At 37.1% G+C, this 14701-nt stretch overlaps 1 protein-coding gene across 1 annotated transcript in view; it reads right to left on the bottom strand.

Moving 5' to 3' along the window:
- LOC104081316 (IQ domain-containing protein H-like) overlaps positions 1 to 14701 on the bottom strand; it is a gene marked incomplete at its 5' end in the record, with an annotated part of 51374 nt that overhangs the window by 13526 nt on the left and 23147 nt on the right. Inside the window, 4 exons of the mRNA XM_009584011.1 lie at positions 2078 to 2269; positions 4195 to 4467; positions 8833 to 9008; positions 11350 to 11433. Coding sequence (XP_009582306.1) covers positions 2078 to 2269; positions 4195 to 4467; positions 8833 to 9008; positions 11350 to 11433 — 725 coding nt within the window. The remainder of the gene's footprint in view (positions 1 to 2077; positions 2270 to 4194; positions 4468 to 8832; positions 9009 to 11349; positions 11434 to 14701) is intronic.

Genomic DNA, 14701 nt, shown 5'->3' with positions numbered 1-14701 from the left:
GACTTCAGGAAATTAGCTCAAATACGTTATTCTGTATGTATTTTCCAACTTCCAACAAACATTTATGTTTAAGGGCTTTTAATGGGTTGACTCCTGGTTGCATCAAAGCTCAACGTAAATGCAGTATAAAAGGGAAACCAAAGAAAGCCAGTTATCACTATGTCCTTTATGCAGAGTCACTTAGCCATGAAAGAATTGAAAAGGCACAGAAACAGGAACGCTAATACTAATACTAAGTAATACTACTCATATAGGTGTTATGGTTTAGCCCGGCAGGCAGCCAAACACCACACAGCCGCTCGCTCACTCCCCGCCGCCACAGTGGGATGGGGGAAAGAGTAAAAAAAAAAATTGAGATAAAGACAGTTTAATAGAACAGAAAAGGAAGGGACAATAATAATAATAATTATGGTAGAATATACAAAATGAGTGATGCACAATCCAATTGCTCACCACCGGCCGACCGATACCCAAGCAGCGATCGCTACTTCCTGGACCACGCGTCCTATTTATATACTGAGCATGATGTCATATGGTATGGAATACCCCGTTGGCCAGTTGGGTCAGTTGTCCTGGCTATACTCCCTCCCAGCTTCTTATGCACCTGGCAGAGCATGGGAAGCTGAAAAGTCCTTGACTAGCAGACTACTTAGCAACAACTAAAAACATCAGTGTGTTATCAACATTCTTCTCATACTAAGTCCAAAACACAGCACTAGGAAGAAACTTAACTCTATCCCAGCCAAAACCAGGACAATAGGGAATTTATACCAGCAAAGAACTAGACTTGGTGAATCATGTCTTCTGCCCCACTGACTCAGATAGTGGGAGCAGGATCTGGATATCTTGTTAGCTTTATGTCCCAGAGAGCTCAGTGGCCAGACAATGCTTCCACTGGGGTGGCTCTCCAGTGCTCTACTTTATGCTGCTTCACTTGCGCAGAGTGAGGGATCTTTAGCAGATCAGAGGAATTAGCCCTTCAGCTTTATATGATAAGCTCTATTTTATTATGTGGAATTATTTTGTAGTTGTCAAATGCAACAGAACTGTAATCAGCACAATTTGAAATTTTAATATACAATATAATTCAATCAAACAAAAATTTCAAAACAGTTTTGATTGAATTAAAAAAATCAAAAGAGCTGTAATGAGTAGTTTATGTAAATTAAACAATTCTTTCTGGATACATTCCTTCTGGCTTTAAAACCATTACATTAGGAATGAATTTGGCACAATATACAGAAATATCAAATGCTTATTGAAATTAACACATTTAAATACCAATGAATATTTAAACTACGAATAGTTCTCTGAATGCCAGAACTAATGAAGTCTAGTTTCATATGGATTTTTCTGCGGTTGAAATGTATCATCTTACAGCCTCTCTCAATCATGTGGATTCTTAGGAATCTACTAGTGCATGAGTTCATGCTATACTGTTTCCCTCGGTTAAGTATTTATAGGATCTCTCTCCTTACCTAAACACCCACTGTAATGAAACATGCAGGAGTCTAACGATCTCTGAGACCTCAAGTGTTCTGTCTTACACAGCTGAAAATTGCTAACAGGTTTAAAAGTTATTAGTGAGGAAAAATGTACAGAAAAAATAATCCTTAGAAAACCAGATTAAAAAGTAATCAGTTTGTATGTGATTTCAAATTGGTTAGTATTGTTCAACTATATTAGTCCAACACTTTTTCTTCCAGTAATTCCAAGTTTCTATGTTGATTTAAGGGTCTACCGCCTATATACTTTCATTTATACATGTCCTCACTTTGGATAAAAAATACTGTGTAAAGTTTGCACATTATTGCATATCAATGAAGTGTTACGACACCCAACTTATTCCACAGTTAGATGACAGGCATTCATTTATATATTTTGGAATATTTAACTGTTTCATTTGAATTACTGTTACCTATTACTTTGTACAAGCTAGTCTGGACTCTGTAATATCAACTCTTACCAATGTCTTAAAATGAGAGCTCAGAGAAAAGATTTCCCGTGAGGAAGAACCCCAGTGGACTATTAAGAAGCCATGACAACAAACAAGCCACCCTCCTCCTTCGTGACTTACATGTGCCCCCTTCTTACTCCATATCTCAGGGCTGTATCTCTGACGTTCCTTTTGAACCCAGTGGTAGCATTTCAAATGCGAAATAATATCACAATAGGCAGTGCCATTTCCTCCAGATTCATCATTCACTTTAAACAACCAACGCTGTACTTCCATATTGTCAATGATCAGCTGGCTGAGAACGCTAATCATCTGTGGAGCAATGACACAAAGATATTTTGCACTGTGACAATATTAAATTGTTCCTCAATTTAGACTTCCAGTTCTCAAATATTTGGACTTGGAATTTATTTTCTAAATATGTTTTCTTTTTCTTAGAGATGCTTGTCTTGTTACAGTTATCTTGGATACATAGCAAAAGCAACCTTGAACATTTTTTGATGAAGAATCTATGGCCTTCATCCTGTATTTGACTCCACTTGTGCAGACTACCAAACAGCAACTGAGCACCTGTGGCGGTCGGTGAAGCTGTATTCTGCAGTGAGAAATTTGCCTGTCCAGGCTTTTTCGTCTGATCAGGATCTTAGGTTTTGGATAATCAGTACCGCTCAAAAAATGTTTGTGACAGGGAACAACATGGGATGGACTACACTATTTGCAAAATCTGAGAAACAATTGTGCCAGATTCTAACACCAGCCAAAACATCTGTGAAATTTTCCTACTGGAGAGTACATTATACGGTTATAAATGTATGAAGAAGTTATCAGGCAGGCTTTATAAAAATGCTAATTATTTATTTGTGTATGTACACAGATTTAAATGGCTTTAAAATGCCTTTTGCCCAGCTGGTGTAGGATGCAATTAGCTTCTTAGAAACTGCAAATGCCTTTGAACCTGGTAAAAGTATTATCAGATCTCGTTGCATTGGCTAGAGCCTTCTACATTTTTTTACATAATAATTTTTGGGACTTTTATTTCTTTTTTTTTAATGTTGACCTAAAATACAATTACATGTGTGTTCCAGATGCTGTTATTTGTGGCTTTTGAGAATCGCATAAATGTGTTTTTCTTGATGACTCCCCTACAGTAATGGAAAGGATCAATAACATTGTAAGGACTGTAACAATCATAAAGAATTATGTGCTATCTTTAAGTGAAAATTGAATTGTGCTTTAACATAGCATCACCTTGCTTTGATTATTTAACCTAAAATGTCAATATTTCATACAAGCGAGCAGCAGAAGTAGAACTTCCGTAATACTGTAGTATGAATCAAAAGTATTAGCCATGTAAATTATTTAACAATAAATCAAACAGTTGTTTTTCAGATCATTGATCATATATTTATTTCATCTACTATAGAAGTTGCAATGTATTTGTGTAGCTTAGATTGTCTTCAGTGTTAAAGGTGATTAATAAAAAGCAAAGCAATGTGAAAAGCCTCTCTAAGAAGGAGGAATACCTAAAAACCATTAGGTATTATTTTCCTGTATGAGATGTAGCACCACCATAAAAATATTTCTTAAAAAATTGGTATGGATCATACTTAGACATATCATTGCAAATTGCAAAAATCAACTTATAGAATGAAATACTGAGGCACTGAATGCAAAATAAACATTTGTAAACTGAACACAGTGCAGAAACCTCTTGTGCCTTGTAATTTTAGTTTAGTAATATCCTTTTCTTTTCTTACTGGTCATGCTAACAAGATAGGTGAATTTAGCAATGATAAGCCGGACACAAGGTAAAACTTCAGTTGCAGATATGCTCAGTGAACCTCAATTTGAATAGGCTGACTTCCTAAGTGGGAGAAATTTTCCCTTCATCAAATACTTAATTTTCCCAGAAATCCCAGTTCTATTTTCAGTCCTATTAATCATTGAGGCCATGACTTCATCCACGGAGCAGCAACACAAACTGTTTGAAATAACTGGACCAAAGCCCAAGAAAGACCATGAAGAATACCAGAACAATTGTATTGCTTCCTGACTAGGATACAAATTGCATTTAATTGGTCAGACAGAGCCAAAAAAGAACCCAACCTCATACATAATTTAATCAAACCCAGTTAGGGTCTAATCAATACAGTCATTGCAATTGTACAAAGTTTGCATCCTATCAAGTGAAAACAGGCACCTGCACGTTGACACATCCCAGACCACATCCTGCTTACCTGTTCATTGTTGTAGATGTCAGATTCTCCAGGAGGGGTTGGCACACAAGCACTAGCAAAAATTCGTTTACTTCCAGACTTGGTACTATAGAGATGAGCCACTTCTGGCACTGAGCCTAATATAGGCACATTTAGCATGTCAGCCACTGCTAAATCATCTTTGTGGGGAACCCCTCCAATAATGTAGGCATCTCTGCTCTGGATAAGATTTTTTATTCTTTTGATTGTCTTGGGACTGTACTTCAGCTGAGTGGCTAGGCACATGTGATGCTTCTGTATAGAGATAACATTATTCTTGTTAAAAGGTGTTCTTTTCTATTGCATGAACCTAATTTATAATGTTGCACACAATAAATACATTATTAATAGCAGGCTGGGTTATGACCTATCCTGTAGCTTAGCAGTTTAAATTGATAAAAGCTGTTGGGGTGAAGCTCCATAATCGTGCACATCTTTAGTGTGTTGGAAATGGGCTCACTGGGAATAGAACTAATTACTACACATCTGTATTTATTTGATCCATGCGGAATTATCCTTCTGTCAGTCGGCAGAGAGGCTGGTGGCCTTTGGATAATAGTGATTCATCTCAGCAACACTTCTGGCATGGTTTAACTCTAAAGCTCCTAAAAATCAATACAAAAATGAAGAAAAACCCCTATAGCAGGGAATGTATTTCACCATACAGTTCAGCAGTATTTTAAGCAATTCTCTGAGAATAAACCACTTTGATTTACAAAAGCTTTCACTGATCACGTTAAATTACTGGGGATATACATTTCCATTACACAGTAGTTCTGATAGCTACTGTAAACACAACTGCAGAGTACTCAAGGAGAGGGTAGTATTTTTGTTGTTGTTTAAAGTACAAGGGTTTCAACTTTTTGGGAGGAATTTTTCATTTCTTCTAAAAAAGAAGATCTATTGCTGAACAAGCTGTTCATGACAGATGCTATAACCTCTAAATTTAAGCTAAGAATATTAGTCACGGTAGGTGAAACCTCAAAAATATTTTCTACAAGATATCCTATGCATGGCCTGCAGATAACCCAATTATTATTATTTCCAAAGGTATAGATAGAGGTGCACTGAGGTTGAGACAGACAGGGATGGACATCACGCAGAAATAGTAATAGACACAGTAATAGAAATAGACATCCACTGCAATAGATTGCCATAAACAAATCATAATCGTAACAAGAAGAAAATCTTCTTCACAATGAGTTTTCATCTAATTTAGGCCATAGTCAGGAAAGTATTCCTTTTCAGGATAGCCTAAATACTGGATTTGTTGTGGATTTCCAGGACTGGAGAACCCAGAATATTTTCCTTCAAAGTCCTGGGTGCTCCTTCACAGAGACTGAAATATAAATCCTGATTCCACTACTTGGATGGGGACGATGGTGGATAAGGTGATGGGGGAGCCCCTGGAAGTAGAAAAAAGGAATTCCCTTTTGTTAGTTCCTCAGTGCTTTCTCATACCAAACACACAGCTCCAAAAAGTGCCCAAGTCTCTCTAGAGAGGAGAGACTGTAAGGAGTCAGACATACTGCAAGGAGAGTGAGGATATAAGTCAGAGAAATGAGATACTCTTCAAAGTTCTAGTAGGGAAAAGGGGAGTCACAGAAGTATAAGGGCAAAAGGAACACCAAACAAATTTCCTGGAGTCTTTTTCCTTCCGTCAGTTTTAAAACTGAGACTCTAATGTTCTGATTAATTTGTTTCCTTTCTCTTGAGCCCAGGTATAAAAGCAGGGAAATGGCCCGTTCTGTTGGTCTGGTGGCAGTTCTGCCATGTAGAGAACAGGATCAATTTCCAGCCCCGGTCACTTGCTCCCTGGGGCCACGAGTGGTGATGTAGGGACGAGATTTGCTTTGTGTCTCTCAATAATGGATTTTACAGTTAATTAAGGAGTGCAGGAAACAGGCTGTAAAATCTAGTTAGTGGTATAGCTGCCATGATATATAGTAGTGTGAGTGAAAGCAGGTAGAAGCAGGAGAACAGAGAAATCCTCAGATTTCCAGCACGACACTGCACAGAACAGTGGTTAGTAGGTTAACCAAAAGGCTAGTTCTTGGTTGTCAAGCCTGTTGATTTTTTTTTTCTTTTTTCAAACTTCTCAAGATCAGAGAAGCTGACCTTGGCATCAGCCTCACCATGATCAGCAAAGCTACCATGATGCTGTTTTGACATGCTGCTAGCTGAGAATCAGGATGGCATAACCCTTTGTTAGAAGTGTTTCACATTGCACCTGGATGCCCTGAGTCACAAGAGGTCATTCTAATAGCTAGCAACTGCCTAAGGACAACAGTATATGGACACCCTTTTCTCACAGTCTCTCTCTACCTCCCCTCTGCAGACACCAACAAGCACAGGTCTACCTGCATCTGGGTGTCTTTTCCACAGATTTGTTCCTTTCATCCAGTTCCATCAAAATAGCTAGGAAACTGGCCAAGGCTGATTTGTGCTTCTAGAATTGCTCAAAGGCTCAAAGGAGCCTGCTAAGGTGGCCTTCAAGCCACGCTTTCATATATTAGGAATAAATTTAGATACATTAGGTACCACAAAAGCTTTTTATTAAATAATCCAGAAGAAAGATGCTTAAAAAGAACCTATAAAGCCCTAACCTTTACACAGACAAAATGACAGCTAAATCCATGGTCACTGAAGCCAGTGGGTGACTAGGATCAGTTAGTTATGAGTACAGATTCTTCTCCACACAAAAGATACATTTCTTGGACACATTAGCTAATAGATGGTAAAGAGCATAAGCTTAATGAAAACAAGGTAGTTTGAGGATTTTGCATATAAACAGGTGCACCACACTGAACAGCCAAGGTACACGTAACCCTCAACCCAGTATCATGTAAAACCTGTGATTGCCCATTCTTTCTGATGGCACTTGGCACTAATACACTTCTCAGCATTCCACTACTGGGTGAGTGGGGCGATCCATATCCATGGAAGAACCATGTAGCCCTTCTAACTAAGGTTAGCTCGCTACATCAGAGCATGTGAACATTTCCCAGTAAATCATAGTTGCATAACAAATTTTCACAAAGCTGTTTGCTCTTCACAAAAGCGAATTTTCACAAAGCTGTTTGCTCTTCTTTTCTTTCTGGAAAAGAAACTTTGTTTGGAATATTTCAACAGATATTGGAGGAGTGAAGGCTATACGCAAGAGATGCATGCCTGAAAACAACCTCAAAACTACTTCAGCCAAATCACCATAACAAAAATCGTCCATGAAAGATGTTTTCCATTCCTGGACAGCCTTTCCATGTTTAGCAGCACATCTTTTATCCATGATATGATGTGTTTTAGATGATATTTTTAGCATGTTTTATGTAGAAGGTTTCTTAAAGCTTCCAGTATTTGGTAGTTAGTACTGGAAAAATAACCCAGTATCCAGAGAAAAAACAGTTACAATTGTCAAAGTGCAATTTAAAAAGAAAAAATATATCACCGGTATTTATCAAGGATTTACCATCCCAATAATTTTACTTTACAAGGTGAAGGCCCAGCACAGGCAGCTGTGATTCTTGTAGGTTTCCAGTATTCAGATAAAAGGACGATACTAAAGAAAAGCCAGCTCCTAAACACACAAATATCATCTTGATGATTTTCTCCAACTTCAGAGAAAACAGAACACATTCATATCTACAGAATTCATTTTAACTATGGCAAAAACTATCAGACAGATCTGACTCAGGGGTCCCTCCCTGTACAGCAAAAGAGCTAAGCACTTTTCTCACACAGGTGTTTTCAGACTATTTCAACAGAAATGGATTCATACATATACGCAAGTGTTTTGATGAACAGTACACTACATTTGAAAACCAACACATTTATGAAATACAAAAAGCTTCTTTACCTTCTGAAACCATCAGTTTCAATCAGTATATGGTATAACAAATATTTGTTCAACAAAATAACTAGAAGAGGGTTATTAATATATATCGAAAACAGGAACAGGGCTTCAAGCATAGACCCTAGAGATATAAACGTACCACAAAGTTTCATAAAAATAAAATCTCAGCTAAGACACTGTGGACTTAATATTTACAATATAAAATTATTCTCCACTGTAAAGAATTTTCACTGCACTGCAGTATTTTCAGAAACACTGTATGTAGTATACATTCATTAAGGTCTCTTTTTAGACCATGTTTTTAGATTTAAAACTGACTTGACAGGTTTGGAACTAATATTTCTGTATTACTTAACCTAAGTAGTTTTACGTTCTGTTCTTTAAGAAGTTCTGCATTGGATTTAATTGCAAGAAACACTACAAACACGTGAATGATTGAATGCTGGGCTACCCAGAGATAAAGTTTGAGTAATAAGAATGGTTTATTGCTACGATTTGCTTAGAGATATAAATCTATCAAGTTCCCAGTCCAAGCATATAGTAAGAAGGGACAGTGGTCTACAAATAGCCAATATAGGACTATCTCAACTAAGTCTATAAAGCTAAACCGGGATATTTATTTCCAATGCTCTAACTAGTAGTCTAATCAGTAAAGCCCTTAAACTTGCAATAATATTTCACTGATGTGTACCAGAGCGTTACAGGTTATAAAATTTCCAATTTAATTTTACTGCATCCCTCAAGCTGTAGTAATTAGAAGACAAACTCACAGGGAAGCTGTTTATAGCTTCAGGGGTGAGAATTTTGAACCTGTCCTGCAGGTCACCCATGTCCTCAGGGTTCCCAGATCTAACAGCTGCCTGCAGACCCAGGAGTTTATTGTAATACTGCAGTAACTCCTCACTCAAATGAAGGGGGCAGATGTAGATGACGTCCACGTTGGCATCTAAAACAAAGGGGCACAATGTTCATTATTGGGAGAAAGGTAGACTCTATTCAGAACAGCAATCTGATAATTCCTGATCATTTGCTAACAGCTTCCCTAAAAAAGCACTGGAAATAAAAATGAGATCTGTAATTCCCAAATCTTAGTGGTTTAACTGCTTTTTCTGTGCTTCAGCATTTCTCTGAAGACAGGTCAGCAACCCAAAGAAATAACTAGTTTTCGGAATTCAATCTGCAGAACATATTGGGGGCAGAATTTTGAAAGTGTTGCAGGGGAATTTATATGCGCGACTCACATTAACGTCAATGGGAATTGCGCGCTGCTTTAAAAATATATCCCATTAACTTCAGTAAATTATAAAACTGAGCTATTAAGTTTAGAAAGCTGATGAAATTGCAATTTCATATGCTGCCTGGATTTTGCATGGCCTGTTCCTATTCTTGTCCTGTCCACGTAAAAGCTCACGGTAGGATACCATTAGTAACTATTGCTGAGCATGTGAGTGTGCAGATTAGCTAGTTAAATACCACAGTGTGAAAATCTGTTTTTCTGCATGTAAAACAACTTGGGCTGAAAGACAGTGTATACACAAACACTTAGAGGTGAGAAAGTGAAAGTCTTTAATATATGCTCTTCTAGAAAATTTTAACTACTCTGCTCTTCTAAAGTATTAATGTTAATAGATGAGCTAATGAATTAATGGGCCTTGCAACATCAATAGAATACGCTGCCAAAAAGCACTCCTAGATTTTGATCCCACTCCTGCTGCACTCAGTAGGAAGTCTTTCATTGTCTTTACTGGGCACAGGAACAAGAGCCCTGAAAGTGCCAGGGACAACTGCTATTACATACGAATGAATCAGAAGCAAAGCAAGTATTGGACTAAGGAAACCCTGAGCCTAATGTTATAAAGGCATAAGATATGCCACTCATTCACTTTGTTTTGCTGTACTGCTACAGGCAAACAACCCACATTAAAAATGTAAGGCCTGAATCTCAGCTGAAGCATTTTAGCAGTACAGCATCTGACAATCAGCCCTGTTATCTGAAGCCCCGACAGAGCCTTTATTAATACAGTTCATTACCATGTAAGTTTTTAAAATAACTAAAAAACCAGTTCATTAGAACTGTTAGTCAATACTCTATTGCTTTTAGGCATTTACTCAGACTTGCAAAATAAGCCTGAAAATTTACCAGCTAGGGCACAAAAGACTATTTGCCAACGTTGGCTGTAATGCTGAACGGACTGCACTGTCAAAAATTGACAAGCTCAAGTGAATTTGTTGAATAAAATGCTGCAACACATTTTACTACTTTTAGCACTGCCCTATAAAGAGATATACAAGTCTGCTTTGGACACAGTGGGCCTCCAGAGGCAGATTAGCTGATAGCAGGTCACAACAAGCAAGGAAATTCTCTGGTATTGTAAAGAAAAAAAGCCAATATGGTAAATAGCAATGCTCTTCTGCCAGGCACAGGTAAAGCATCTGATCTAGTTAATATTTAACTAATTTGTATCTTACTCATGGTCTATTTTACATTTTACAGTAGAACAATTTTCATGTTCACAGATTTTAAAGTGATAAAGAATGCCTGTGTAATGTGTTGAGTTTGTCCCTTTAAGTTTGTAACTATCATTTTAGAGACAAAAAAATCTCTGTTAGAAAAATGAAAAAAACCCCTGTACTGTGGAAAAACAATATTAGTGCCTAGATAATATATAAAGGCAATTACATTATTATTTTAGACAACTGTAAATGTCTAGATCTAATATATTTTTGTTACAAACTTACCAAATGGCATTTATAAAACAATAATGATACTGAAATATACATGAATCATGTAAAGTATGTCATTCCAGGGAGCCAGTGAAGTTGGTCACTGACAAATAATATTCTTCACTGCTTTGCTTAAAAGAGGACTCATTCTAGGAAAAACTTTTTAATGTATGCCTTTTGCCTTGTTTGCCTATTGGAAAAAAAAAAAGGTTTAAATAAGGGCTTGCTCTTTTCCAGCACATCTTTCTCTCCGTATGAGCCTGAATGAACACTAGCAGAATTAGCTACCTAATTTTGTAGAACACTAAACACTTTTGATAGTTTGTGGTGCTCAGCATGCCACAGGATGAGGCTGTTTTACCTTATCACAGAGTCGGAAAGAATCAGCATGTTCTTCTTACGAATAACGTGGACAAGAGCAAATGCCATAGCAAATAAATTACTTATATATTCTCTATATTTAACATTAATAAAAAAAAAAGTCCTCATTGGTCATTCTCTGTTACTTACAACTATGGGCAAATAACGATCGAAAAATAGGCAGCCAACAGCTCATAACATACCCAGTATGTCACACAGCCTTCCCATCTGCATATTCTGTTGGAGAGCAAGATCAGGAATATGCTCACGGATGCATTGGGAATATCCTGGAAAACAAGTAAAGCTCCTTGCAAACTGTACTCAGAAAACCTCTGGTACATATTTGAAAGAAATCAGACTTTTGGATTAAAAAAAGCTGTAATAAAAGTATTTCAAATCCCAAACATGGTATATCACTAATTGCATCATCTTTATGAATTTACTTTTATTAGTGAACTGATGTAACATCATGTTTTTATGTCATGAGATTTTAAATACAGACCTAAATGTTACAGACCTATAGAACTTCATAATTTAAACATGTACACTGAGTATTTTGTTTGATTCTTCTATGTTGCTGGGTTTTTTTTAAACACTGAAAAAGATGACACCATCGTTAAGCAAGAATCCTGGTACAGTTTGTCCTTCACACAGATAAAAGGCAACAAAATCACTTCATTAAGGAGGTGTCTCAGTGATACCTGATCACTTTGTTGCAGACGATGAATGAGTGGCAGCCTGTCTGAGCTTGGATATCTATTTGGAGGTCAGACTTCCAACTGATTGCATACTCGCATTCAAAAAGACTGCAGTAAATGACATGGCCACTGTAACTATAATCTCTAATCCTGTAATTTTTAAATTCAGATAATCCTAAATTAATCAGTGTGTATATACAAACACACACAAACACACAATGAGAGTTGCCAGTTGCAATAGCTGTCATTAAATCAATAAGGAAGTTCAGCCTAATATTCAGTGTTTGGCATAAAATCCTGACTGATCCAGTAACAAGATCCTTACAACATTTGAAAAACTTAGTTTGACTAAAACCTGCTCAGGATTTTAGTGCTTTCATTTTGGAAGATAATACTAGTGGATCTTCCAGGCAAATTACAAGGACAATTATTATAAGTAATCAGCATTCTAAGGTGCCATGGCAATGACACTTTGCACACAGGAAAGCAGAACATAATAAAATAGAGAGAAATGGAAATCACTAGTTTAATTTTTAGTAATTTCTTGTAAAACTTACATGTTGTAGTTAGCACAATGGTACCAGGCACCTGGTATCAACGTAAAAGATACCGATTTTTTTGCCACTCTAATATTAAGCTACAGTAATTTGAAAAAGCTTGCTCTGATTACTTAAACTTTAGTCTCAAGGCTTCACTTTGTCTTCTCAGGTGGGGACCAATTTTAAGGCACTAATAATGCTGCCTAACCATTTCAAAACATTTAAGTTTCAAACACAGAAAGTAGCTGATTTCCCCACACTAAACTGTCCTCTTGAAAACACATTTGTTTTTAAGAACTAAATCTGGGCAGAAAAATAACATGCAAATATCACTTGGAAAGTCAGTAATTATTTGAAAGGAATAACAGTTAAAGTAGCAATCGAGCAAAAATTAAAACTTGCATGTCACTATGGTTCTGCAGATATACTATAGCATTATACCATCTACCACATGTACTTTTCTTAGACATGTTAATAAAACTTATTAATTCACAATGCATTAGCTTCCATTGACATGACCCCATTAGATTTAATGAGAGGAATATTCACTCCTTGTGAATCATTCACCTTCCAATGGACATCATGAACCACATTAATCCTCACACCTGATACATTTCTAATGCTCTGTACTTACATGGCTGGTCATCTGACAACGCTTATTAAAGGCAGAGGCTTAATATTCCTTTCCTTGCAGTTTAAACAAAATTCAACCCAAATGAATTACATATACTGTGATCATAGCCTACAAGTTCCAGTACAACTATAACCTGTGCCATCATTTCTTTCTTTGTTACGTACAGCTGGTCTATGTATCACTAACATTTTGCACCACAGAATTTGGTCTCAAACGCATGAAACATTTCAGATAAGTTTGCATTTGCTAGAAGCCAAAGTTCCTATTTTGATTCAAAGAACCACTACTTTAGTTGATCTATACCTGCAATCTGGGTAAGTTAAACTCCAAATGGTGTCTGAAAACAGCGATATTGACAAAAGCCGGCAGAGGCAGAGCACTTGAGGATGTGATTGTTCATTTGCACAAGGCATCAGTGCATCATGGCACCCCGGCGGTGGACCTGGTCTGCAGGAGGGTTGACCTTGCAAAGCGAGAACTGAGAATTTTGATTTCTCAGTTCAGTGGCACTGAAGGGACACTGAGGGCCTTCCTCCTTCACATGAGTTTTATGGTAGCGTATGTGCAATAACTTCAGTGGAATGCTCCCAATTCACACAGGGGTAAGTGTAGGGAGAGTTATAGAAGTACTAAAATAAGGGGTATATGAATTAATGGTAAAGGGCCTGTTTTCACCTGCCTTTTCAACCTCAGCCATGACCTAATGCCCTTTAACTGCCATTTTCTTCATAAATTTTGCTCATCTCAAAGTGTCTTCTCTCAACAAGGAATCCACAACACTTTTTGAAACTCGCCTTTGAAAAAAGCAGTAGCAGCACAGAGCAGGAGGTGGATGACAGTTTAAGTAACTGTGGGGCAATGTCTGAGGGGGAAGGAGAATAATGAGCTATCGAGGATTCAGCCACCTTGTGCTTCCCAGTGCTTGGGACAGGTCTAATAAATAATACCTAACTTTTCTCACCATACTTGGCACACCTACTGGTGAGCTGAAACTGCTTTTAAAAAGGATTCATGTATCACACAAGAGGAAGCTTTGATAAATATACAGTAAGTTACATAAGGTGACAAATTTTATTTATTGTAAATGTAACTATTTGGGTAGAAAGATTGATCAATCATTTAAAATGAAAAGAGAAACAGTATTTGAATCCCAAATACGGCAGCAGTGTATTCATCCATTAGAGTGTGGGAGTAAATCTGATTAGAAAGTTCAAGTTCATTTTTCCTTACACTAGCTGACAAAAATGCTAAACAATCTTTAAACAAGGGAATCTACTCTCTTTTTTTAGCTATACTAGAAATTCAAAGTTTTTGTTTTGGTGAAATAAATGGAAACATTTGTTCCTCACAGCTGTATAATTTAAGCCCTTCACTATCCCTTTTCCTGGATTATTTCCAGAAACTTGACATGAGTCTGAAACTGTTGTGAAAATGAAAACTGCTGAGAAATTCACAGTTACGACTATCTCCATTTATTGGAATTCCACTTGCATGGGAAGAAAAATCAGCCTCTGACTTGCCCTAAATGCTGAAGTCAAGGAAATGTGAGCAAAGAATTTCAGGCTCTATTTTTGATTTACAAAACTGAAGAGAGAAACCACTAACAGCGTATCGTCAAACTTCTGTCTCTTGGTGTTTATCTGCTCTATCTCAGTTGTTGTAATTTAGACACATTTTTATGATT

The sequence above is a fragment of the Fulmarus glacialis genome, unplaced genomic scaffold (assembly GCF_000690835.1).
Source record: "Fulmarus glacialis isolate BGI_N327 unplaced genomic scaffold, ASM69083v1 scaffold2118, whole genome shotgun sequence".
NCBI lineage: Eukaryota > Metazoa > Chordata > Aves > Procellariiformes > Procellariidae > Fulmarus > Fulmarus glacialis.
The sequence above is the reverse complement of the archived record's forward strand: the minus strand, read 5'-3'. Positions and strand labels throughout refer to the sequence as shown.